At 39.0% G+C, this 24,401-nt stretch overlaps 2 protein-coding genes across 4 annotated transcripts in view; one reads left to right on the top strand and one right to left on the bottom strand.

Moving 5' to 3' along the window:
* Positions 1-24,401, bottom strand: part of LOC106091229 (general odorant-binding protein 19a) — a 75,434-nt gene that overhangs the window by 31,083 nt on the left and 19,950 nt on the right. For 2 of the 3 annotated variants that reach the window (XM_059368045.1, XM_059368043.1), the window contains exon 2: positions 17,286-17,456. In XM_059368045.1, coding sequence (XP_059224028.1) covers positions 17,286-17,456 — 171 coding nt within the window. Of the gene's footprint in view, positions 1-17,285; positions 17,457-22,581; positions 22,676-24,401 lie in introns of all 3 variants that reach the window. The other variant, XM_059368044.1, reaches the window with a different exon arrangement.
* On the top strand, positions 449-22,679 carry LOC106095482 (uncharacterized). Its single transcript, XM_059368042.1, has 2 exons — positions 449-1,242; positions 21,591-22,679. Exons 1-2 carry the CDS (start codon positions 1,086-1,088, stop codon positions 22,496-22,498), a joined length of 1,065 nt encoding a protein of 354 aa, XP_059224025.1. The 5' UTR covers positions 449-1,085; the 3' UTR covers positions 22,499-22,679.

Here is a 24,401-nt window from a genome sequence, read left to right as displayed (position 1 = left end):
GGGCATGAGCGAGCATTATTACAAGATGGACTCTTGTCCGTCCTCCTATCAACATTTGTTTGAAATGTGTCATTGTGCTAATAAGCAAAAGGGATAGGCTTAAGCAGGTATAAGAAATGCATCATCATCATCATCCAAGCCCTGGCAGGTTAACTAGGCCATTTGAACCTACTTGGGTTTTAGTGGCGCCCATTCGTCAAACATTTGTCGGCCTAATGGCCGGAGTTAAGTGTTCACAGTTAATTGCTCGGTGTGTTATTATTGATTTGGTCGCCAAGTGATTTGCATTCAATTTGCAGTAAAGATGACAGAGCCAACTGCAACTGCATTAACAACAACAGCAGCTTTCGTTGGGCATTACGAGTAGGTATTTCGCTGTATGTGTGGTGTCTATGTATCGGTATTTTTGCGCGCTTTTTGTATGCGCTCAGTTTCTACTCAACAGCCGTTGAGTTAGGTTGGGCTTTTTTGCTTCTGCTAATATTCTAAACTGCATAGTAAAGGCAGACAGTCGTCGGTCTAACGTAGCGCGCGCATTAAAATCACAGAGGCCTCATAGAAAAATCAGCAACACTCAAAAACACCAATACACACATACACAGACACGCACTGTCTGCCAGAAAACATTTGTTACTTGCTGCAACCTAGTTTCGGGAACTTTTGCTTTCACGCAGTGCACAAAGAGAAGCAAAAGGAGGAGGAGGTGGCTTTGGACCAAGAATATTGTTCAGCATACATACACTACACACATTAGCTTCATAAGCTTGTAACTTGACTTTGAGAGTTGTGCAACATCGTATCAAATTGCTGACTGTTGGGGCAAGGCAAGTCTAAAAAGACTGCATTGCTGCAGCAGCATCAAATAGGCGGTGGATTACCTTAACATCATTGAACAGCAAAGTAGTTGCAAAATATCAACCATTACCACGTCACACTTAACAACCCCTGCTGCAAGTGCGGCACTTGACGACGAGCCACTGTGTTCTAGGAACGCCACCCACAAAAACTGCAGCAGCAACATTGGTGGCGTTGGGGGTGGCAGCAGCAGCAACCTAACCCAGTCGTCGTCGTCGTCTGTTATCATCATGAGCAGCCGTAAAGATGATCCCGTATTCAATGTAAAATTTGTGCAACTGGTAGAATCGAAACCTTGTCTCTGGAATTCCACATTGCCTGAGTATAGCAAAAAAGATGAAATACAAAAAGCTTGGCAAGAGGTGGCCAATGAAACAAAAGATACGGGTAAGTAACCACAATATCATCCAACAACCAACCAACCAACCAGCCAGCCAACAAACATTACAAACAACATATCCCCACCGTGACATAGTGCCAGTATGCAATCAAGTAAATTCTCAAACCCAAACAGCACACACACACACAAGCACATACACACTTTGCATGTAAGTTCTGTTGAAGCCGCGCTGTTCTATATGTTTGGCATTGTGTCGATTGGCAGCGTTCTATTACAACAATCTGTCACATTTTCTGCGGGAGGTGGCGGGCGGTATCCCACTCACTCTCTCGCGACGCAACGGTGTCTGTTCAATGCAAAATATAACGCATATCTACTTGCATGTGTTCGCACGTATGAATGTCAATTTGTGTATGAGTGTTTCAATTAGGGTTGCCGCATTGGCCTTTGATTAGAATGTATGCTCAGGTGGATTGTAACTTGAAATTGGTATTTTAATTTTTTTTTGCCTTTTCAAAAAACTAAAGGTATAATCGCTGAAATATTGAACATATAACCTATAGATATTAATATTAGACACTGCGGCTTAAAACGCGCCAGCTTGAAAGAAGTACGGCCATTTTGAACATGATAAACACTCAGGAAAGGCTACAGGTCATAGATTCCTGGTAAAATCGTGATTAGGTTGTGATAATTCGGAATCTGCTATGCAGACGATATTGTAACTCTTCTAAGGATAGGGATCTAAATCAGCTATGCAGAAATGCCGAAAGTGTCTTAGAGGGAGATGGCATACGACTGGGATGGACTAGGGGTCTGAATGTTAACCCAAAGAAGGCTAAAATCTAGCTTTTCACGAGGTAGATGAAGGTAGGCCGATTTGATGCACCACGTTTCCTCAATTTCGATAACCGAAAAGGTCAAATACTTGGGAATGATCTTGAACAGGAAACTGATGGAATGTAGGATGAAGATTAACGCCTTTTCTGAGTGTGACGATCTGCATGGTTTGGGTCCCGGGCCATAACGGAGTAAGGAAGGATAAAAGAGCAAAAGATTTGAGGGCCCGAGGGCAGCCGTCAATAAACTTGGTTAATCGGAAGCCTTTCGGGACGACACAGGCCGAGTTGATTTTTATGGACGCGTAGGTATAGACATGTAGATCGATCGTATCATTTTAAGACTTAAATAAGTAAAAGCGTGCTAAGTTCGGCCGAACCGAATCTTTGGTATCCACCATCATGGATTCCTCTAAAAATGCACCCTTATTAACTGAGTTTGTATATGAATTATTTTGGTTTGAAGAAGTCATATCGGGATATAGGTACTTAGGGGGACCTTCATCAAAATATTGACCTATTCGGTTAAAACATGGCACTGATGTTGTAAGTCATAGCATAGGTTTTGGGCAAAATTTAGGCCTAATAAGGTAAACATTTAGGGCTCTAAGGGCTAAAAAAGTCATATCCGGGGATCGGTTTATATGGGGGATATATCTGTTTACAGACCGATTCAGATCAAACTTGCCATGTATGTTGGAAGTCATAACTCAAGTCCTTGTTCCAAATTTCAGCCAAATCGGATGAAATATGAGGATTCTAAGGACTCAAGAAGCCAAATCCGGGGACCGGTTTATATGGGGGTATATCTGTTAATAGACAGATTCGGATCATACTCGACATGGACATTGGAAGTCATAACTCAAGTCTTTGCTTCAAATTACAGCCAAATTGGATGAAAATCGAGGATTCTAAGGACTCTAGAAGTCAAATCCGGGTATCGGTTTATGAGGGTGATATATCTGTTTACAGACCGATTCGGATCATACTAGGCGTGGATGTTGGAAGTCATAACTTAACTCTTTGTTCAAAATTTTAGCCAAATTGATTGAAAATTGAGGCTTCTAGGGGCTCTAGAAGTCAAATCATGGGATCGCTTTATATGGGGTATATATCCAAATCTGAACCGATATGGCCCACTTGCAATCCCCAATCGACCTAAATCAATAAAAAGTATGCAAAATTTAATGCTGCTAGCTTTACGCGTTAGACCGCTATAAAGTTTTCGACAGACGGACGGATGGATAGACTCACAATGTCAAGACCACCCAGAATATATGTACTTTATGGAGTCGCAGATCAATATTTCGAGGTGTTACAAACAGAATGACTAGATTAGTACACCCCCATCCTGGTGGTGGGTATAATGAGGGGGAATTTGTGATATTCCATGACGCCGAAAGCCTGCGTCCAAATTCCGTCGTGAATATCAGAAAACAATTTTTAAGCGGTGGTGATTCCCTTACAAATGGTAGCAATATTTGTAAGGTATCCAGCCATATAAAAACTTCTCTAACAAGTAGTGTCATACAAGTGGTGTCTGGGGGACAGTATATTCCCAGCAAAGCTGTTATACCCTTTTAGTGCTAGGCGTCATTTGTGACCTAATCAGCCTGTAAAATTTCTCTTCTTAGTGGTGTCGTTGTTCGGCAAGCCGTTGGTACACGGCTGCCGTTGGTACTCGTACTGAGCATTACATTAAGAAACAGTAGCAAACTTCTCACATATCAATGAGTGCTGTCCGATTCAAATTAAGCTCAATGATAAGAGACCTCCTTTTCAAAGCCGACTCCCAACGTCGTGCCGCAGTGCGACACCTCTTTGTGGAGAAGTTTTTACATTGCTGCCATACCAAATGGTACAGTACCTCACAAATATAGCCAGCATAAGGAGGGGATCGGAGTGGAGATCGGTCTATATGGCAGCTATATCAAAATATGGTCCGATCTGAACCATATTTTACAAAAAGGTGTAGAAGTCTTCCAAATCTCACTGTGCCAAATATCATCGAAATAGGATAAAAATGGTCCTTTTATGGGCTCAACACTCCATATCGGAAGATCGGTCTATATGACAGCTATATCCAAATATGGTCCGATCTGGACCACATCTAACAGGAATGGGTAAGGGTCTACGAAAACTTACAGTGACACATTTCATCGAAATCGGATGAAAAATGTTTCTCTTATGGGCTCAATACTCTATATCGGGGATCAGTCTATATGGCCGATATATCCATATATGGTCCTATCTGAACTACATTTGACAGGAATGGAAAGGGGTTTTCCAAAATTCACTGCGGCAAATTTAATCGAAATCTGGTAATAAACGGTCGGTATATATGGGAGCTATATGCAAATATGGTCCGATCTGGCCCACATCTCTTATAAGTTGCTAGGGGTCTACCAAAACTCACTGTGCCAAATTTCATCTATTTATTGCCTCAAGACTTTAAGTCTGGAGATTGTTCTTTATAGCGGCTATATGTAACTAAAGTCTGATTTTATGAGATCGGAAGATCAGGTTTATATACAACAAATTTTTTCAGTTACCAAAATATCTGAAAATATATAAATTCCCAAAAAGGGTATTTATTGGGTGAATACCCACTCATTGGGAGTTTACCCGGTAAAATCCCATCTCTAGGTAAGTCTGACTGGACTTCTCCTAAGCTGGATGAGCTGTAATAGTCTAAACAATGTACTCTCTGTCCTATAATTTGATACCCAATCGGTCAGTCCGTTTTAGGTTTATGGTAGATCGTTTCCCCTAGTTTCTGGTCATTTCGACCAAATAATATGGTCGAAATAGCTTCCTCGTCTTTGGATAAAGAACTTTCTAGCATTGCATCTAATATGCCGTTAGATAAATAAAACGCGTTAACTTTTCCATTTTATACCCACCACAGTATGGAGGTATAATAATCTAGTCATTCCGTTTATAACACCTGGAAATATTCGTCTAAGACCCTATAAAGTATATATATTCTTGATCTAGCCATGTCCGTCCGTCCGTCTGTCGAAATTACGAAGGTAGTCGAATGCGCAGAGCTAGCCGCATTAAATTTTGAATATATACTTAAAATTGATGTAGGTCATTGGGGATTGCAAATGGGCCGAATCCGTTCAGATTTACATATGATTCCATATAAACTGATCTCGCGATTTGATTGCTTGAGCCTCTGGAAGCCGAAATTTTTGTCCGATTTGGCTGAAATTTTGCACGTAGTTTTCTGTTATAACTTCCAACAACTGTGCTTAGTACGGTCTAATTTGGTTTATAACCTGATATAGTTCCCATATAAACCCTTAGATACCGTAATTTTCTCAAATCAAATTTTGCTTGAACAGAAGAAGCTGATTTTAGATGCGACATTCTCCACCGTAGACTTGGCACGATGTAAGAAATACAACATTTTTCCACTACACCCAGTGTTTGGGTTACATTTGTTTGGACAAACGACCACAAAATTTCAATTCAGTGCAACATTTTGAAAAAATGCTAAACTTTTTTGCACAATCGAAATCATCATAAGTTATCTTCTAATTTCATTCTAAAAACCATTTTTGCCAGCGACAACACTGACACACTGATTTGCTCCCATCTATTTCATTTCGCATGGGTTATACATACACACATGTCAACGCTGCTGTTGCACTTTGTATTTTCTAGAGTGTGCATTTTCGGTGCTACTCACTCGCGCGCACACACACACGCACAAGCCTATCCATACGATGTACGAGTAAATAGTCTGTGCAATTATTCGTAAGCACATGCATTCGTTTTCGCGTGTGTTTGATTCGCGACATTGGAGGAAAACGCTTGCATGTGCTGCAGTAGTTGACTTATCGTTGTTGTAATTGTTGTTGCTGTTTGGTCTATTAGTTTTCTGTTGTTTTTTCTCTCTTTGCATCTCTAACTTACGGAAAGCTTTTATTGTTGACGCTTTTTTGCATTTCGATTGGATTTTAGTTGAACGTGAAGAAATCAGTTCTTGATGTTAGACTAAATAGACTTTTTTTGGTACGCACTAGGGTCTCGAGAAGCTAAAAACTTACACAACACACAGTAGTTAAAAAACATACTAACGTAGATATGATGAACTTTAGGTGGAAACTTAAGCTTGATTATCGTGGGTTAATCGATGAGGAAATACAGAATAGTTTGTGTTGTAAGCAATGTTTTCTTTGCTTTTCCCCTTATATAGTTAAAGGTGGAATTACATACTAAGCGGGCGCATTAAAAATGCAAATCTGCAAACAAATCCCACAAATGCGCAAAAGTTGGACAATTTTTAACTTTGACGATTGAACTCGAGCGTCGTTCTGTGTTGCCATACGTGAAATAGTGATTTTTGGCATCAAAGTTAAAAATTGTTTAACTTTCGCGCGTTGCATTTGTGGGATTTGTTGGTAGAGTTTCATTTTTAGTGTGTAACTAACTTTTAGTATGTAACTCCACCTTAAGTATAACGTTCGGAATTGCAAAGATTTATCTGATACGTTTGAGTCAGAACTATTAGAATTTTTTTAAATACCATATAACCAAGGTTTGATTTTGCTTTGCCGCAGGTCATCAGCCATTACTGTTGTTAGTTTGCCCAGGAGCATTCCACAAAGTAACGAGAGAGACTTCTCTCACATCAATAAGTGTTGTCCGATTTAAGTTTAACAATACTTGGTAGAGAAGTTTGAAAGGTTGAATACCTCACCAATGGATTAATACCGCTGTCAATTGTCTCCCATAGTACCATGTGACTCGTTTAGTTACCAAAACCCATACTGGCCTCCTTCCTGTTTTCTCTCATTTATAGCCTTTTCTTTTCATTATCCGGATCTCCCCATAACACTTTTATCGCCCTGCGGACCGTATCAGATATTCAGTATTGCATGCGCGTTAGTTACCCACTCCCTTTTCTCGGACTGCGACGCTCTTGAAGGCATTGAATTCATCAAGAGCACCGTGACTCTTGACTGTCTGCCCTTTCGTTCTCCCTTACTCGGCACCCAAACGAAGAGGATCTTACCATTCTCAGAAAAGGCGTTAACCTCCTTCTTTCACTCCTAGACTGTTCGTGACCTTCCTTGGTTATTATAGTTCTGATGGCCTATTTACTGCCCGTAAAGTGTTTCACATTCGATGTATTCGGCACCCAAACGACGCGGATCTTACCATCAGAGAAGGCGTAAACCTTCTTCTTACACTCCTAGACTGTTCGTGACCTTCCCTGATTATTATAGTCCCGATGGCCAATTTACTATCCGAAAAGTGTTTCACATTCGATGTACTCGGCACCCAAACGACGCGGATCTTACCAATCTCAGAGAAGGCGTAAACCTTCTTCTTATACTCCTAGACTGTTCGTGACCTTCCCTGATTATTATAGTCCCGATGGCCAATTTACTATCCGTAAAGTGTTTCACATTCGATGTACTCGGCACCCAAACGACGCGGATCTTACCAATCTCAGAGAAGGCGTAAACCTCCTTCTTACACTCCTAGACTTTTCGTGACCTTTTCTGATTATTATATATTCCGATGGCCAATTTACTGTCCATAAAGAGTTTAACATTCAATGTACTCGGCACACAAACTACGAGAATCTTACCATCCTCATAGAAGGCGTAAACCTCCTTCTTTCACTTCTAGACTGTTCGTGACCTTCCCTGGATACTATAGTCCCGATGGCCAATTTTCTGTTCGTAAAGTGTTTCACATTCGATGTACTCGGAACTCAAACGTCGCGGATCTTACCATCTTCAGAGAAGCCGTAAACATCCTTCTTACACTCTTAGACTGTTCGTGACTTTTTCTGATTATTATAGTCCTGATGGCCAATTTATTGTCCATTGAGAGTTTAACATTCGACGTAATAGCTGTAACACCACACTACCTCATGCATTTCGTCATCGCACTGATCTTCGTATGCAGGACTGTATTATGGCCAAGCAGTCCGAATTAGATCTCGGTCCCTGAGTCCTCAATGTAGACCTACTGGGCGATTCCATCTTCCAGCTTTGATTCATCTGCGTAGCATAGACTTCCAGATGGTAATACCAGAGTTCCATTAATCCAAGACCGTGCCTTTGCACTAGTCACCAAGTGTCGTTTCAGGTATCCGATCCGAAACCATTCAGGCTTCCTTTCGACGCCTCGATTGTAAAGCGATGGCATGACCTGCTCCCATCCTCCAATCGCCATGAGTCTTATAGCCGTAGTGGCCGTTTCATACTTAATCTGTATGTCTATGGGCCGGATATCTAGAACAGTCTACTGTGCCCTCTTAGGAAGGCCACCGTAGCGCTGAGATTAGGATTTCCGCCTATGACCCTGCGCGACTGGGTTCGTATTCTAGCAAGAGCATCCACAAATTTTCAGCGGTGTTTATCCCCTCCTAATGCTGGCGACATTTGTGAGGTACTGAACCATTTGGTATGACAGCCACATAAAAACTTTTCCACGAAGATATGTCGCACTGCAGCACACCGTTCGAACTCGGCTATGAAAAGGAGGCTCTTATCATAAAATTGAATCGGACAGAGCTCATTGATGTGTTAGAAGTTTGTTCCTGTTCTTTCATGGACAAATTTGCATTTTGCCATGATATGCATGGTCCTCAACGCCTCGACATGTTTTCTGAACCTATGCACCAAACTACTGAGTCTTGGTCTAATCACGCTCCTGTAGTGTCAGTGAACTATCCTGGGATTCAGGCCCATTTCGGTTGTCAGCCAACTCCAATACCCTTTGGCCCTTCTGCATAGCTGATTCGGATTCCTACCTCTTACAAGTATTATTACATTGTTTGTATAGTAGACGGGTTGAAAACCCTCCAAAATCGAGGACCCCTAGTCGACCATTTATGGTGATCAACCCAAAGATTGGGTGCCCGTCATAACAGTTGAGTATCCTTAGTACAAATACAATAAATTTTGCCCATGAATATTCCTCTATGGAACAAGGGCAAACTTCTTACATATCAATGAGTGCAGTCCGATTCAAGTTTAAGCTCAATGATATGGGGCCTCCTTTTTAAAGACGAATCCGAACAGCGAGCCGCAGTACGACATCTCTTTGGAGAGAAGTTTTTACATGGCATAGTACCTCACAAATGTTGCCAGCATTAGGAGAGGAAAACCACTGCTGAAATTTTTTTTCTGATAGTCTCGCCAGGATTTGAACCCAGGCGTTCAGACTCATTGGCGGACATGCTTACCTCTGCGCTACGGTTGCCTCCCAGTGTCCTTAGTAGACTATAGTCTCTGTCACCCGCAGAAGCGGTGATTTATTACCCCCCAGCAACATGGCTTCTGATACACAGTCTTTCAACTTTCTATTATGAGACCCGCACCTTGTCCATCTAAACTTTCAAACTTAAACTGGCCCACTTGTTAAGTCTGTCGGTTCATTGGACACGTCTATTGTCAGTGTAGAATCGCTTAACTTGCCTTGCAAAGCTTGTGTATAAATTCTACCTCGTCTCTATATAGACTTTTGGCATATTTGTATGCTAATCTTAGACATGAATATAGCGACCAAATGGGGCGCTAGATAGCATACCTGCTGCCGTAATAATGCCGGAAATATTCAATCAGGCCATGAATTGCCTTTATTGCTTTTGTTGCAATTATTGTGCCCGTCACGAAGAACAATTGACTTGTCCCTCTGCCCGAGTGACTCAGTCCATCCTGTCCACTGTAGTTTTCGCACCATTAACCATATGATTGAAACTTCTTATCTTACCCACATCATTAAAGCGGCCCAACTATTCGCAACAAACTGGTACCATATTACCTGATTGTTTGACTTTTCTCGCCATTCATTGTAGCTTAGTTCGTTCCTACGACTCTCCACCCGCCCCTGCCGGCCGAGGGGGCGCCTCCCCATGCGTGGAGAGCGCGTGCAAACCGAATTCCGGAATGTGGCGTGTTAGTCGTGGTTCTATAGTACTACAGACAGTACCTCAGCTGGTAATGTGAGTAATACATACCTACATACTAACAAATAACATTTAAACAGTGATTTATAAAAATAACACACCATGGCTAATTAAGAGTTATTTTGGTTCGCAGAGGGAGTTGTAGAATAGGTGCCAGATGATCAATCGGCCTATGCAATAGGTAAAGTTCTACTGGACCGCAGAGGGAATTATAGATTAAGTGACAACTACTGCTCAAAGGCCAGGTTCTACTATTCCACGTTCTACTATATGATGCCGTTAATATTGAATCTAGATAGGTGAATCATACTAGCAATTAACTACAAAGTGAGCAATAATTAGGATAATGAATCCCAATTATAAAGTAAACAAACAAACAAGGCTGTTACTTAAAGTTGCGACAAAAAATCTATTTTGGACTTTGCCGAAATTCGTTTTTTCAACTTTTTTGATAAAAAGTTGATTTTTGCAAAAAGTAAATTTTTTGACTTTTTAACTTTTGCAGAGGGAAATCGACTTTTCGACTGTTTTCTTAAATAGTGAAAGTCGACTTCGAGTTTTCGACTTTTTTATTCAAAAAGGAGATTAATTGTATTAGTCGAAATACGACTTTTGGATCCCTATTGTAACTCCGACGATGATGGTTGGTGTCGAATTGTGATTAGACTACATTTACTAATCTTACTGCCGCAGCAGTAAGATTAGAAAATGGTCACACCAGTCAAGTTACTCGGTTGTGTTTCGGTTGTGTCTGCATAAAGTAGTGGAGACCACCGTAGCGCAGAGGTTATCATGTCTGCCTATGACGCTGGATGCGCCCGAATCTTAGCGAGCACATCACGAAAATGTCAGCGGTTTTTATCCCCTCCTAATGCTGGCGACATTTGCGTGGTACTATGCCATGTAAAAACTTCTCCCCGAAGATGTTTCGCACTTCGCCACTCTGTTTCGACTCAGCTCTAAAAAGTAGGTCCCTTATCGGACAGCATACATTGATATGCTAGAAGTTTGCCCCTTGTCCTTAATGGAATGTTCATGGGCAAATATGTATTTTGACTGCGTGCACCAGCTTGTCTCTGTGTCAGCGGTTTTTATCCCCTCCTAATGCTGGCGACATTTGCGTGGTACTATGCCATGTAAAAACTTCTCCCCGAAGATGTTTCGCACTTCGCCACTCTGTTCGGACTCAGCTCTAAAAAGTAGGTCCCTTATCGGACAGCACTCATTGATATGCGAGAAGTTTGCCCCTTGTCCTTAATGGAATGTTCATGGGCAAATATGTATTTTGACTGCGTGCGCCAGCTTGTCTCTGTTGTGCTACCTGGCTACCTTGGCTTAAAAAAGTAAAAGTCGATCTTACTTTGTTCCCCATAGCGCGATTTTCCTTTAGGTGCCTGTGTGTGGGGCTTGACTCGACTCTGCTGAACTACTCGAAATTGGATGGTCTTTTTGGGCGCTTTCGCAGTATTCTACTCCTTGGAATCCTGATTCTTTTTCCAGCTTCCGCAGGAGTGAAGTACTATTTACAGTACAGTAGCAGTGCAGTGCATGTCAGATGTTCAGTGCAAACTTGTTATAAATGTTTCCTCTTTTATAATCAAGTTTTTTGTTGTTGTAGCAGATTGTTGTGTTCTATCTTTCGTCTGCTTGATTCTGTTGAGTGTCAAGACCCAGGAACTCTCAGAAAAGTGAGTCATGTGATTCGTGAGTGAGATCCATATCTAAGCACGTGATCGTGCGTGAGCGTTATTGAATTAAAATTCTTCGTGCGTGAGCTCACGAGAAAATCCCGAGCCACGAGATATCACGAAGAAAATCACGACTTAGGGTTCATATGAAAATCACGATTTAGGGTTCATAAGAAAATCACGACTTAGTGTTGGTGGGTTAGTATTCTATTCTGCTTTCGAAAAAATTGCTAACATTTTGTAATTGTTTCGCGAGCGATTTTTAATAGCAATCAAATGTTTTGTTATGAAATAAAATTTTTGTCTTGTGAGTGTATGTGAACGTAAGTCGTCATAAAAAAAGCCTTTTTTGTCTCGTGAGCGTGCGTGATCCTGAGTGAAAAATCACTCACGTGCACATGTCTAGTATATATATTCTTTATCGTCTTAATATATTAAGTCGAAGCGTCCGTCTGTCTGTGGATAGCACGCTAACTTTCGAAGTAGTAAAGCGAACCTGATGTTGCTCCCATATAAACCAACCTCCTGATTTTACTTCTTGAACCTCTAGAGGGCATAATTCTTATTCGATTTTGCTGAAATTTATTATGATGTCTTCATTGACACTTAATTGATTTAATAAATATGGTTTGATTTAATATTTAGTAAATATGGTCTGAATCGGCCTATAACCTAATGTAGCTCCCATATAAACCGATCTCCTGATTTTACTTCTTGAGCCTCTAGAGGGCGTAATTCTTATCCGGTTTAGGTTAAATTTTGTACTATGAGTTTCTTCAATGACATTTACAGGATGTACCAAGAGTGGTTCGAATTAGTCTAGAACCTTATATAGCTTCCATATAAAACGATCTCCTCATTTTACTTCTTCAGCCTCTAGAGGGCGCACTTATATTATTTTGCTATGATAAAACCCATGCAAAAGACAATGTCTTATATAAAGCATGGGTTGGCAAATTGATAAATACAATGAGTTCAAAAAATTTTCATTAAATAGAACAATAATCGGTAAAAAATATTTAATAATATAAGCAAAGTTATTGATGAAATATATAAATAAAAAAAAGATAAAAAATTTAAAAAAAGCTGAAAAAAAAACTTAAAAGAACATTTAACATTTTAATCCAAGTTACTGATTAAATAAATAAATAAAAAGTTATAAAAAGGACAAAACCAATAATTTATTAAAATGATTGTAAATCGAATATTTGAACTGTCGTTCATTACTTATAATTTGAATACTATTTGGAAGATAATTCCAGAGACGTTTGGCATTAACAAAGAACTGTTGTTCGGATACACGATATTGGTGACGTATTTGTTTTACTTTTTTACATCTAGTAGAGTTGGCAAAACGCAATACAGAAGCCAGAGATGACGGTTCATTGATATAAATAATCTTGTCGAACATTTGCAACGAGCGTATCCTAAGGAACGAATTAAATGAGACACCATATACTTGTCTGGCAAAGTCAGATACCCGATATCTTTACGCAAACCAAAAATATATCTAAAACATCGTTAAAGGCTATGTGCAATATATTCCTATAAGTTACATCACAACCGTAAAAAACCACGCAAGAGTATAATAGTTTCGGCAGAATAAATGTCGTAGCCAAAAGCATTCTTATGGACAAAGAGGTGTACTGTCGACTCATATATAAGTTTCGTAAAAAGCCATAGGTCCAGCCCACTGACGTACTCAATTGGGGCTCCAGCAATTGCCACATGAAGATTGGGCGACATTGTCACCCCATTCCTACCAACACAAGGTACTTTGACTTTAAAAGTAGTCCGTTGGCGTTTGTCCATGTGTTTATCTTATCCAATTCACTATTAAGGCGAAGTACGCCATCGACCAGCCTCTCCGGCGAAGAGCTCATATACAGCTGTACATCGTCGGCATACATATGAATACCACAGTTCCGCAACTGTCCAGGAAGGTCATTGCTATATAAGGAAAAAGGGAGTGGACCCAATACAGACCCCTGTGGAACACCTCTTGAGACTGGAAGATAACTATTGGCTTCTATTTAAAAGATAGGAAAATATAAGATCCGTTGTTCTTTCAGAGAATTTAAATAAATGTTTCAGTTTAAGGCAAATTATATTGGGATCAACGGAATCAAATCCCTTTGAATGATCTAAAAGAACAAAAAAAGTAAGTTTATCGCTATCAATATCACTCCTTACATCTTCAACTACTTTCAAAAGTGCAGTAGTGCAACTGTGCTTTGATCGGAAACCAGAAAATCTGTTAGCAGCGAATTATTCGCAATATATCCTAATATTTTCCTTTTGACTAGAGTTTCAAATATCTTAGAGATGTATGGAAGTATTGCTTTTGGTCTAAATTCCTGTTTATTCTTTAGTATTGGGACTATCCCGTATGCCCGTTTCCAAGACTTTGGATAGCAACTCCTTAAAATAATATTGTTTAAAAGATGGCACATATACGGAAGAATAAAGGGTAGAATTATCCTGAAAAAAAAACGCGGGTCAATACCATCAGAACCAATGTCATTCCGCTTTATCGATTCTACAGCGCTAACTATCGTCGCTTTTTTCAAAACACTCAAAATCCAAACGTAGGTATGTTGAGGTGTTGTTACTACTATGGTTAACGTTACTAAATTCACTGTCATAGAAATGTACGTTTGGCTCAGGAAAAGATATGTTCAAGAAACTGCTATTAATCTCATCCAAATCAACATGATTACCAATTGATGCATTATCACTTCCTATTTCAATTGACTTAATATATCTCCAGGTGTCTTTCGTGTTCAATGCCTCTTGAAAATGACGACTAAAATAAGCTATTTTCTTCGTCTTTATACAAGAAGTGGTCTGATTCCTCGCACGCTTGTAATTATTCTTATCCGATTCGGTTGAAATTTTGCACAATGGGATCTACTATTGTCCTAAACATCCAAGGCAAGTATGGCCCGAATCGGTTTATAACCTGACATAGCAACAACAGCATAGCAATTTTTATTCATTGTGTTTTGTTTGCCTATAAAGAGATACCGGGCAAAGAACTTAACAAATGAGATCCATGGTGGAGGGTATATAAGATACGGCCCGGCCGAACTTAGCACGTGTTTATTTGTTTAATCAAAATTGGGTTACCTAATCTAATCAAAATTATTGGATTAACCTAACTTTTAGTAGAAAGCCATCAAAATTAAGATAAAATAACAAAAATGTATGAGTTTTTCTTTGTATGTCTGACTTCTTGTTATCTAGAATTCACAATTGTTGTCCGCGGAAATGTGGTATGGGTACTTAACCTCCAATTTGACTTCTTAACCCCCATTAAAATCCCAATTACTGGCTTAAGTTATGGATGTCGTGCATTAAGAGATTGTAATAACTGATTTGTTGGTGTTGTTGTAGTAGCAATGTGTGGTACACTGAGGCGGCAGCCCTTGCCAATGAAGGAATTCATTGGGTCAATCCGGTACATACAACCGGCTGCCATGGGATTGACTGATTTGTCAATACTATCGATAGTCTCAATAGTTAAGAAGTAATATATCGAAACTATCGAGTGAAGCGGATATCGATTGTTTGCCAGCTCTTAATACTAAAATCAAACACAGCAACTTTTGCCTCTAGATAGTTTCACTGTTCGTATAGATTGCTAATATTTTCATAGACCCTCCCTAATCAACTACATTCAATTTCTCCTGAACCTTTGCCTCCCATTCAAGAAATACAAAATTCTCCAAGAACTTCCAAAGAAATTACAATACAAACAAATCAAAAATTCTCTGTTGTATGTTTGAGACTTTTATTCTTAACAATCGCAGATTAATTGTTGGGAACGCAACAACTTGCCAGAGTGTAGAGGAAGCGAAGGGAAATTTGTAAACGGCCAACACTTGTCTAGCAAGTGGTTTGCTATTGAATACAAAAAAAGCTTTTCTTCTATGGTCGATGGTCGCACTGCTACGCAAGATTAACTTTTATTGATTTATGCCACATTAAGAGTACAAAACAAAAAGCTTTGCTAAAAACCGCAACGAAAAGCTTTATAATGTTGTTGCATCATGAGAATGTGCTGTTGCATGCATTTGATTTTCAAGTCGTGCTTTTTATCATGCACTTTGCAAAGTTGCAGGCAAAGCTTTTGCTTTAGTACACATGGTATGGTATTCGCTCACTTACGACAAATTTACATTTGGTATATGAAGACTATCGAGAAGTTAATGTTGGTAAACAATAGTAAGGGGACCATGTGTAGAACATTTTGCTGTTAGACAAAATAAATGTTTGTTATCATATAGTCTTGGGGGTTGAAAGGTTGGTTATCCTGGTTAATTTTTGTTACTAGAAATCATTTTTGTTTACCAGAAAGTCCAAGTAAAAGCTTTTTCATTGTAAAGCATATTTTGGCTCAAAATTTTTGCAACAGCGTTTCTTTCAAATTTTAAAAATCGACGCAACTTGTTATTAAATTTTTGGTTAACTGTGATATGTTACACTATAAAGTCATTCTCGGACCCTGGAAGAAGACATGATACGACTTCGGTGACTTTTGGATACATAACGGTGATTTGTGGAGTGCGAAGGAGAGCAAGTCCAACATAATGATATTGCAACAGTCCCAGTGAACATGCTGTCGTGGCATAAGTGAGGCCATGAGAGCGACCCCGACTTCCTCCCAAGAGACGATAGGGTTTGGCACATCGGGTAGAATGCCCGCCTTTGACGCTTTTAGCCTGGGATAAAATCCCGGCAGGAACATCAGGAAGATAATTCAGATGCTGTTATGCCTTTACTAATGCTGGTGATATTTGTGAGGTATTCAGCAAGGAGGATTAGCCCTGAGGCACTCTGCTAGGATTCGACTTGCCATTGAGATTAAAATCAAACAAGTAAAAGCGGGCTAAGCTCGGCCGGCCCGAATCTTATACTTTTCCCGGTATCTCTTTTTAGGCCAACATAGAATTAAAGAAAATAATTGCTATGCTATTGGAGCTATATCAAGTTCGGACCATAATCGATCGAATTGAATGTTGGAGACCATACTAGAAGTCATTGCGTAAAATTTCAACCAATATGAACCATACTTAGCACAGTAGTTGGAAGTCATAACGAAACACGTCATGACAAATTTCAGCCAAATCGGACAGGAATTACGCCCCGTATGGGCTCAAGAAGGCAAGACCCCTGATCGGTTTATATGACAGCTATATCAGGTCATGGACCGATTTCAACTATACATAGCATAGTTATTGGAAATCATAAGGGAACACGTCACGCGAAATTTCAACCAAATCGGATAAGAATTGCGCCCTCTAGTGGTTCAAGAAGTCAAGATTCAAGATCTGTTTATATGGCAGCTATATAAAATCATGGACCGATATGACCCATTTGAAATTCCAGCTTTTCTCCTTCGAAAGTTAGCGTGCTTTCGACAGGCAGACGGACGCGCGAACGGACATGGCTAACGGATTGACTTAAAATGCCATGACGATCAAGAAAATATATACAATACTTTATGGGGTCTAAGACGAATATTTCGAAGAGTTACAAACAAAATGACAAAATTAGTATAGCCCTATCCTATGGTGGTGGATATAATACCATTGCCCATATTGATATGCGAGAAGTGTTACCTGTTTCTTAATGGAATGTTCGTAGGCAATTTTGATTTGAGCACTCACGGCTAATAGACATAAGACGATGGGAGAATGAATTGCAGGTAAGAGGATGACGCATCGCCTTCGGATAATCAATGTGACCATAAATGAAAAGGGATGGAACATCAGAGGTTTCGGACCGAATACCTGAAACGACAATACAAGATTGCTATGGTAGTTATAAAAAAAGGTAAAAGGGTAATTAAATAATCCGTATCAAATTTCGAGCAAATATGTTCAAACTGTAATAACTACGGTTTAAAAATTACAACATTATTGCAAATTACCCAAATTCTGACACACACACACACACATATATATATATATATATATATATATATATATATATATATATATATATATATATATATATATATGGCAGCTACATCTAAATCGGAACCGATTTAAACCAAACTTTTTAGATATTGTGGTAGTCGTCAAGAAAAGTGTTGTGCAAAATGTTGGCAAGATTATTCAATAAATGCGCTTGCAGTGGCTCTAAAAGTGAAATTCGAGCGAATTATGTATACGGCAACTATATCTAAATCTGAACCGATTTATATGAAATTCACTAGTAATACTGAGAGTCATAAGAAAATCATTCCTGACAAATTTTGAATTTATTATTGCAGTATTAGTCCAAATCGGACGAACATATATATGGGAGCTGTATTCAAATCTGAACCTATTTCGACCAAATTTTATGGATATTGTGAAAGTTGTCGAGGGAAGCGTTGTACAAAATTTTGAGAAGATTGGTCAATTAATGCGCTTGTAGTGGCTCTGGGAGTGGAAATCGGGCGAAATATTTATATGGCAGCTATATCTAAAAATGAACCGATTTTTAAAAAATTTACCAATAATATTAGGAGTCATAATAAAATCCTTCCTGCTAACTTTCAAGAGAATCGGTTTACAAATGGCCATATAATTGCAATATTAATCCAAATCGGACGAACATATATATGAGATCAGTATTTAAATCTGAACCGATTTCTATGAAATTCACCAATAATATTAAGAGTCGTGAAAAAATCATTCCTGTCAACTTTCGATAGAATCGGTTCACAAATGACCACATTATTGCAATATTAGTGCAATTCGGACGAACTTATATATGGGAGCTATATCCAAAACTAAACCGATTTTTTCTGATTTCGATAGGCTTCGTCTCTACGTCAAAGACATATGTGTACAATTTGACGACAATCGGACGAAAATTGCGACCTTAAGATTGTACACAAATTAACATGGATGGACGGAATCAGAAAGCCATTCTGAGTCAATCGGTATACTTATCAATGGGTCAATCTCTCTTCCTTCTGGGTGTTACAAACAAATGTACTAAGTTATAATACACTGTACCAAAGTCGTGGTATAGGGTATAAAAATGGATTTGTGTTTTTTTTTTGGGGTTTATAAATTTGTGTGTTCCGTATAGACTCAACATGTAAAAGCGTGCCAATTTCGGCCGGGCCGAATCTTATATACTCTCCACCATTAATCGCATTTGTAGAGTTCTTTCCAGGTATCTGTTTTAAGTTAAACAAAGGATAAAAGAAAGAATTGCTTTGCCAATTGAATTGAAGGTTGGAGACCACAGTAGAAGTGTATGTGTAACAGTTTTGCCAAATCTAATAAGAATTGGGCCTTTAGGGGCTCAGGAAGTTAAAATAGGAAGATCAGGACAAAAAGCCGATTTATACCATATTTAACACATATGTTGTAGGTCATGGAAGAAGCCGATGTACAAAATTTACGCCAAATCGGATAATAATTAGGCCTTCTGGAGGCTCAAGAAGTCAAGATTCAAGATCGGTTTATATGGCAACTATATCAGGTTGTGTATAGATTTAAACCAAACTTGTGACAGTTATTGTAAGCCATAACGAAATATGTCGTGCAAAATTTCAGCCAAATCGGATAGAAATTGCGCCTTCTAGAGGCTCAAGAATTCAAGACCCCAGATAGGTTTATATGACAGCTATATCTGGTTATGGACCCATTTAAACCATACTCAACACAGTTTTTGGAAATCATAACAAAACACCTCATGCAAAATTGCAGTCAAATTGGATAAGAATTGGACCCTCTAGTGGCTCAAGAAGTCAAGATCCAAGAGCGGTTTATATGGCAGCTATATCAAAATATGGACCGATAGAGCCCATTTACAATCCCAACCGACATACACTAATAAGAAGTAGTTATGCAATTGTGTTGAGTATGGTTTAAATTGGTCCATAACCTAATATAGCTGCCATATAAACCTATCTGGCGTCTTGACTTCTTGAGCCACTAGAGGGCGCAATTCTTATCCGATTTGGCTGACATTTCGCATGACGTCTTTTGTTATGACCTGTAACAACAGTGCCAAATGTGATTCAATTCGATCCATAAACTGATGTAGTTGTCATATAGACCGATATGGAATCTTGACTTCTTCAGCCTCCAGAGAGCGTAATTATTATCTAATTTGGCTTATATTTTGTACAACGGCTTCTCCCATGACCTTCAGCATACGTGTCAAATATGGTCCGAATCGGTTTATAGCTTGTTTCATATCGGATGGGGTCGGGCGCTACCCATTACCATCAAAACGCCACCCAAAATCAAAAGTGGACCGATCGGGACAATATAGGACTCAAAGGAAAGGTATTTGGGTGTAGAGTACGAAAATTATATTACAATAAAAATTGGGTCCATGTACCTAGGGAGCCTCCCCGACCCCAAAACTCCCCAAATAGGCATATTGTACGATCATGTCAATATGGAACTCAAATGAAAGGTATTCGGGAGTATATTACAGATATGACATTAAAAATGAGGTCCTAATAATGGAATAAAATTTTCGTCGAAGAAAATTTCGAATGAATTTGCAAAATCGGTCAAAATGACCGGTTGATCTTTCTAGTGTTAAGAGTCATGCTCGTATCATTCGAAAACTTTCTGGAGAAATAACCACATCTACAATAGAGAACTCTTGTCCTCCATTTATTTGTGAATGTTATAAGTCAAATTCTGAATGTTGCAATGTATGTATAACAGTCGAAAAAGGAATACAATACTGCAGCATTGTACAAGGGAGCGTATAGGAATAATTGACGATAGTCACATTGCCATATACAATAAAAGGCAATAGGGACTGTAAGGAAGCATTTACTAAGTCGGCCGCCTAAAGTGTGAAAGTACCGCAACAAAACACCTAATATAGTTGATATGTACTATTATTTCTTTGATAATAACAGGAATAATAGATTGCAAACTAGATGATCATACTGGCTTTGGGTTATTCTTTATATTGTAGAAGTAGTGTTGGACATGGACCAAGAAGGTTATCTGAAAATAAAACCAACCATAGCTGATAAGACTTTTTCCATAGCACCATTTCTTATATTTTGTACAACGGCTTCTCCCATGACCTTCAGCATATGTGTCAAATATGGTCCGAATCGGTTTATAGCTTGTTTCATATCGCTGGATGCAAATAATAAAAGTCTGAACTTCAATTTTAGGCCATTTTAACAGATTGTGAGCAAACTTAGGGAACTAGTTTCGTTTTTGGCTGTCTAATAGATTAGAATGCAACATTCGATGCATGAGGAATCACATTTTGCCTGAGACATCTACGCATATTGGCATAACTATAACTCTCTACTTGTTTTTTAAAACAGCTGCTCGACGTTCTTTCCATGGTCTTGTTGATAATGACGCCAACATTACTGAGGGGATAAATGACGTTACTGTTGCTAAGTTAGAAATTAGCCGTTAAGCAGTGCGGTGTTCTCATTTCGTTACTCAAAGACAAAATATCTGTATTTAGGAATGGGTATTACGACCAATTTTCAAACCTTTCAGGAGTAGGCTCAAAGTGGACTACAAAGACCCATGTTGTCCGCCACTATAGGTGTTATTATGACAAATTTTCAAACCTTTCAGGAGTAGGCTCAAAGTGGACTACAAACACCCCTAGCATGTTGTCCGCCACTCCTATAGGTGTATTGACTTGGCACCTGTAATCGAGAGTAAAGCTTCAAGCGCACAACCAGTCGTCAGACTAACAAATGAGGATTGGATTGTGGTTAGGCTTTTCTTCTCATGTCTCGTATCAATGCAGCTTAAATACGACGAATCAAATTTAGGCGTTGTTGCCATTTCATTGAAATTTTAGGTTGGTTTTATTGAGCGCCAACCTTGTAATTGTTCCACTCCATCATAAAATCTCCTTATCAAATCGTAAAAAAAAAAAATTCATCACATTTTCATATTTTCTTCTCCTTTCAGTGCGTAATTGCCGTGAACGATGGCGCACCATACGCAGCAGTTTTCTGCGTTCACTGAAACTTTCTCGCACCAGTACCGGTCGTGGTAAACGTAAATACTATCTCTCCAAGTATTTGCAATTTTTGATACCCTTTACCAAGACCCGCCTCAAGAACAGCGCCAGCATTATAGCACAACGTAAAGCAGCAGCAACCGGAAACATTCCTCCCATGACTCGCATTAGCAATATGCCTATTGTGAGCAGTGACGATACCAAAGATTCTACAAATTCGGGAGATGTAGCGGCCATAGCGGATGGTGATGTGGTGGTGTCATTACATGAAGGTGCTGTCGTCGGAGGCATCTCTATAACACAACACGCCCCTTTGCCTTTGCCGCAGCCTCTCAATTTGCAAGCCATAAAACAGGAAAAGGATGTGGTGAGCAGTGGTGCTGCCATATCCACCTCTAGCACCGCCACAAATCTGGTCAACTGCAATACAGCAGTAGTAACATTGGCGGCAAATGCCCAGAGGCCCTTTTTGAACTCTACGATGGCAAGTTGCTTGCCAAATAACAACAACAACAGTATGAACAGTTGTAATAATAATTTCAATGCGGTTGCCAACGCCCCTCCCAGTATCAATAAGATCCCTGTTAACAATCCTTCTCAGTGCAATGCCACGTTTTCACATCCGCCTCATCAGGATGCTCGTAACTCGGATGCCTCCGCTATGGACCTTGCGGATTGGCTAAAGAGCAGAAGTGACCATCCACGCCATTATCGGTTGACACCCTCGCCGGACGCGGATCAATCGTTTCTCAATAGTTTGCATCCCTATCTGAAAGAAATGACGGGCAAGCAGAATCGGCGATTCCGTCAAAAGGTGGTCGCCCTCATAGATGCCATTCTCGATAATGCCGATTGAATAGCATAATGCTTTTCCCAACTTTATTTTGTTATTTGTGTATTCTTATATACTGTACATAATTACAAATATGTTTTTCTTACTTTGATTTGTTAGAAAGTGTTATTAGTTACCGTAGAATTGTTTTGTTTACAAAATTTTAGCACATTTACACACCAAATACATACGTATTACAATCTGAAAATGCAAATAATGAAAATTTAATAAATAAATGCAAATGTATGAATTTTTAAAGAAAATGGAGGAGACTCTCAAACAATTAAGACGTGGAACTAAAACAAAGAGGACAAAAATCGGCCTACTACAAAATCTTACATCACATTGGATATGCAGGTTAAGTCGTCGAATTTAAAATTTGCTTAAATTTGATATGTAGAATTTTGATCAAAATCCGCACATATTTTGGTCGAAAGGAGCCTTTGAGTAAATACTTGTGCAAATTATTGAGAAGATCGATTGACAAATGGTTTAGCAAAGGCATTTAAAGTGAAAATCGGGAGATACATATATATGGGAGATATATCTAAATCTGAAACGATTTCCATTAAATTCAATAGCAATGCGGGGAGTAATAAGGGAATCCATTGTGTCAATTTTAGTGTGAATTGGTTAACAAATGACCAAATTATTGCAATACTAGTCCAAATCGGGCGAACATGTATTGGGTTGCTCAAAAATTAATTGCGGATTTTTTAAAAGAAAGTAAATGCATTTTTAATAAAACTTAGAATGAACTTTAATCAAATATACTTTTTTTTACACTTTTTTCTAAAGCAAGCTAAAAGTAACAGCACAATAACTGACAGAAGAAAGAATGCAATTACAGAGTCACAAGCTGTGAAAAAATTTGTCAACGCCGACTATATGAAAAATCCGCAATTACTTTTTGGGCAACCCAATATATGGGAGCTATATCTAAATCTGAATCGATTTCTATAAAATTAACCAATGATGTCGAGACTTATAAAGGAGTCCCTCGTGCAAAATTGCGTGAGAATTGAATTACAAATGACTATTTAGTTGCAATTTAGTCCAAATCGCTATATCTAAATCTGAGCCGATTTCCATGAAATTCAAAAATTATATCAAGACTTATAAAAGAATCACTAGTGCAAAATTTCGTGAGAATCGGTTCATAAATGACGATATAATTGCAATTTTAGTCCAAATCGGACGAACATTTAAAGGGTGATTTTTTTGAGGTTAGGATTTTCATGCATTAGTATTTGACAGATCACGTGGGATTTCAGACATGGTGTCAAAGAGAAAGATGCTCAGTATGCTTTGACATTTCATCATGAATAGACTTACTAACGAGCAACGCTTGCAAATCATTGAATTTTATAACCAAAATCAGTGTTCGGTTCGAAATGTGTTCAAATTTTGACAAATTTTGTTCAGCGATGAGGCTCATTTCTGGTTGAATGGCTACGTAAATAAGCAAAATTGCCGCATTTGGAGTGAAGAGCAACCAGAAGCCGTTCAAGAACTGCCCATGCATCCCGAAAAATGCACTGTTTGGTGTGGTTTGTACGCTGGTGGAATCATTGGACCGTATTTTTTCAATGATGCTGTTGGACGCAACGTTACAGTGAATGAACACATTTCCAACCGAACACTGATTTTGGTAATAAAATTCAATGATTTGCAAGCGTTGCTCGTTAGTAAGTCTATTCATGATGAAATGTCAAAGCATACTGAGCATCTTTCTCTTTGACACCATGTCTGAAATCCCACGTGATCTGTCAAATACTAATGCATGAAAATCCTAACCTCAAAAAAATCACCCTTTATATGGGAGCTATATTTAAATCTGAGCCGATTTCTATGAAATTCACCCATAATGTCGAGACTTATAAGGGAACCTTTCGAGCATAATTTCGTAGGAGTCGGTTTACAAATG

The sequence above is a fragment of the Stomoxys calcitrans genome, chromosome 4, assembly GCF_963082655.1.
Source record: "Stomoxys calcitrans chromosome 4, idStoCalc2.1, whole genome shotgun sequence".
NCBI classification, from domain to species: domain Eukaryota; kingdom Metazoa; phylum Arthropoda; class Insecta; order Diptera; family Muscidae; genus Stomoxys; species Stomoxys calcitrans.
Note: the sequence above shows the minus strand (reverse complement) of the source record. Positions and strands in the feature narration are given on the sequence as shown.

Bases quoted from the DNA above. Each gene is read 5' to 3' on its own strand.
- LOC106095482 (XM_059368042.1), top strand. From the start codon at position 1,086: ATGAGCAGCCGTAAAGATGATCCCGTATTCAATGTAAAATTTGTGCAA. The intron at 1,243-21,590 runs GTAAGTAACCAC...TTCTCCTTTCAG, and splicing joins CAATGAAACAAAAGATACGG to TGCGTAATTGCCGTGAACGA.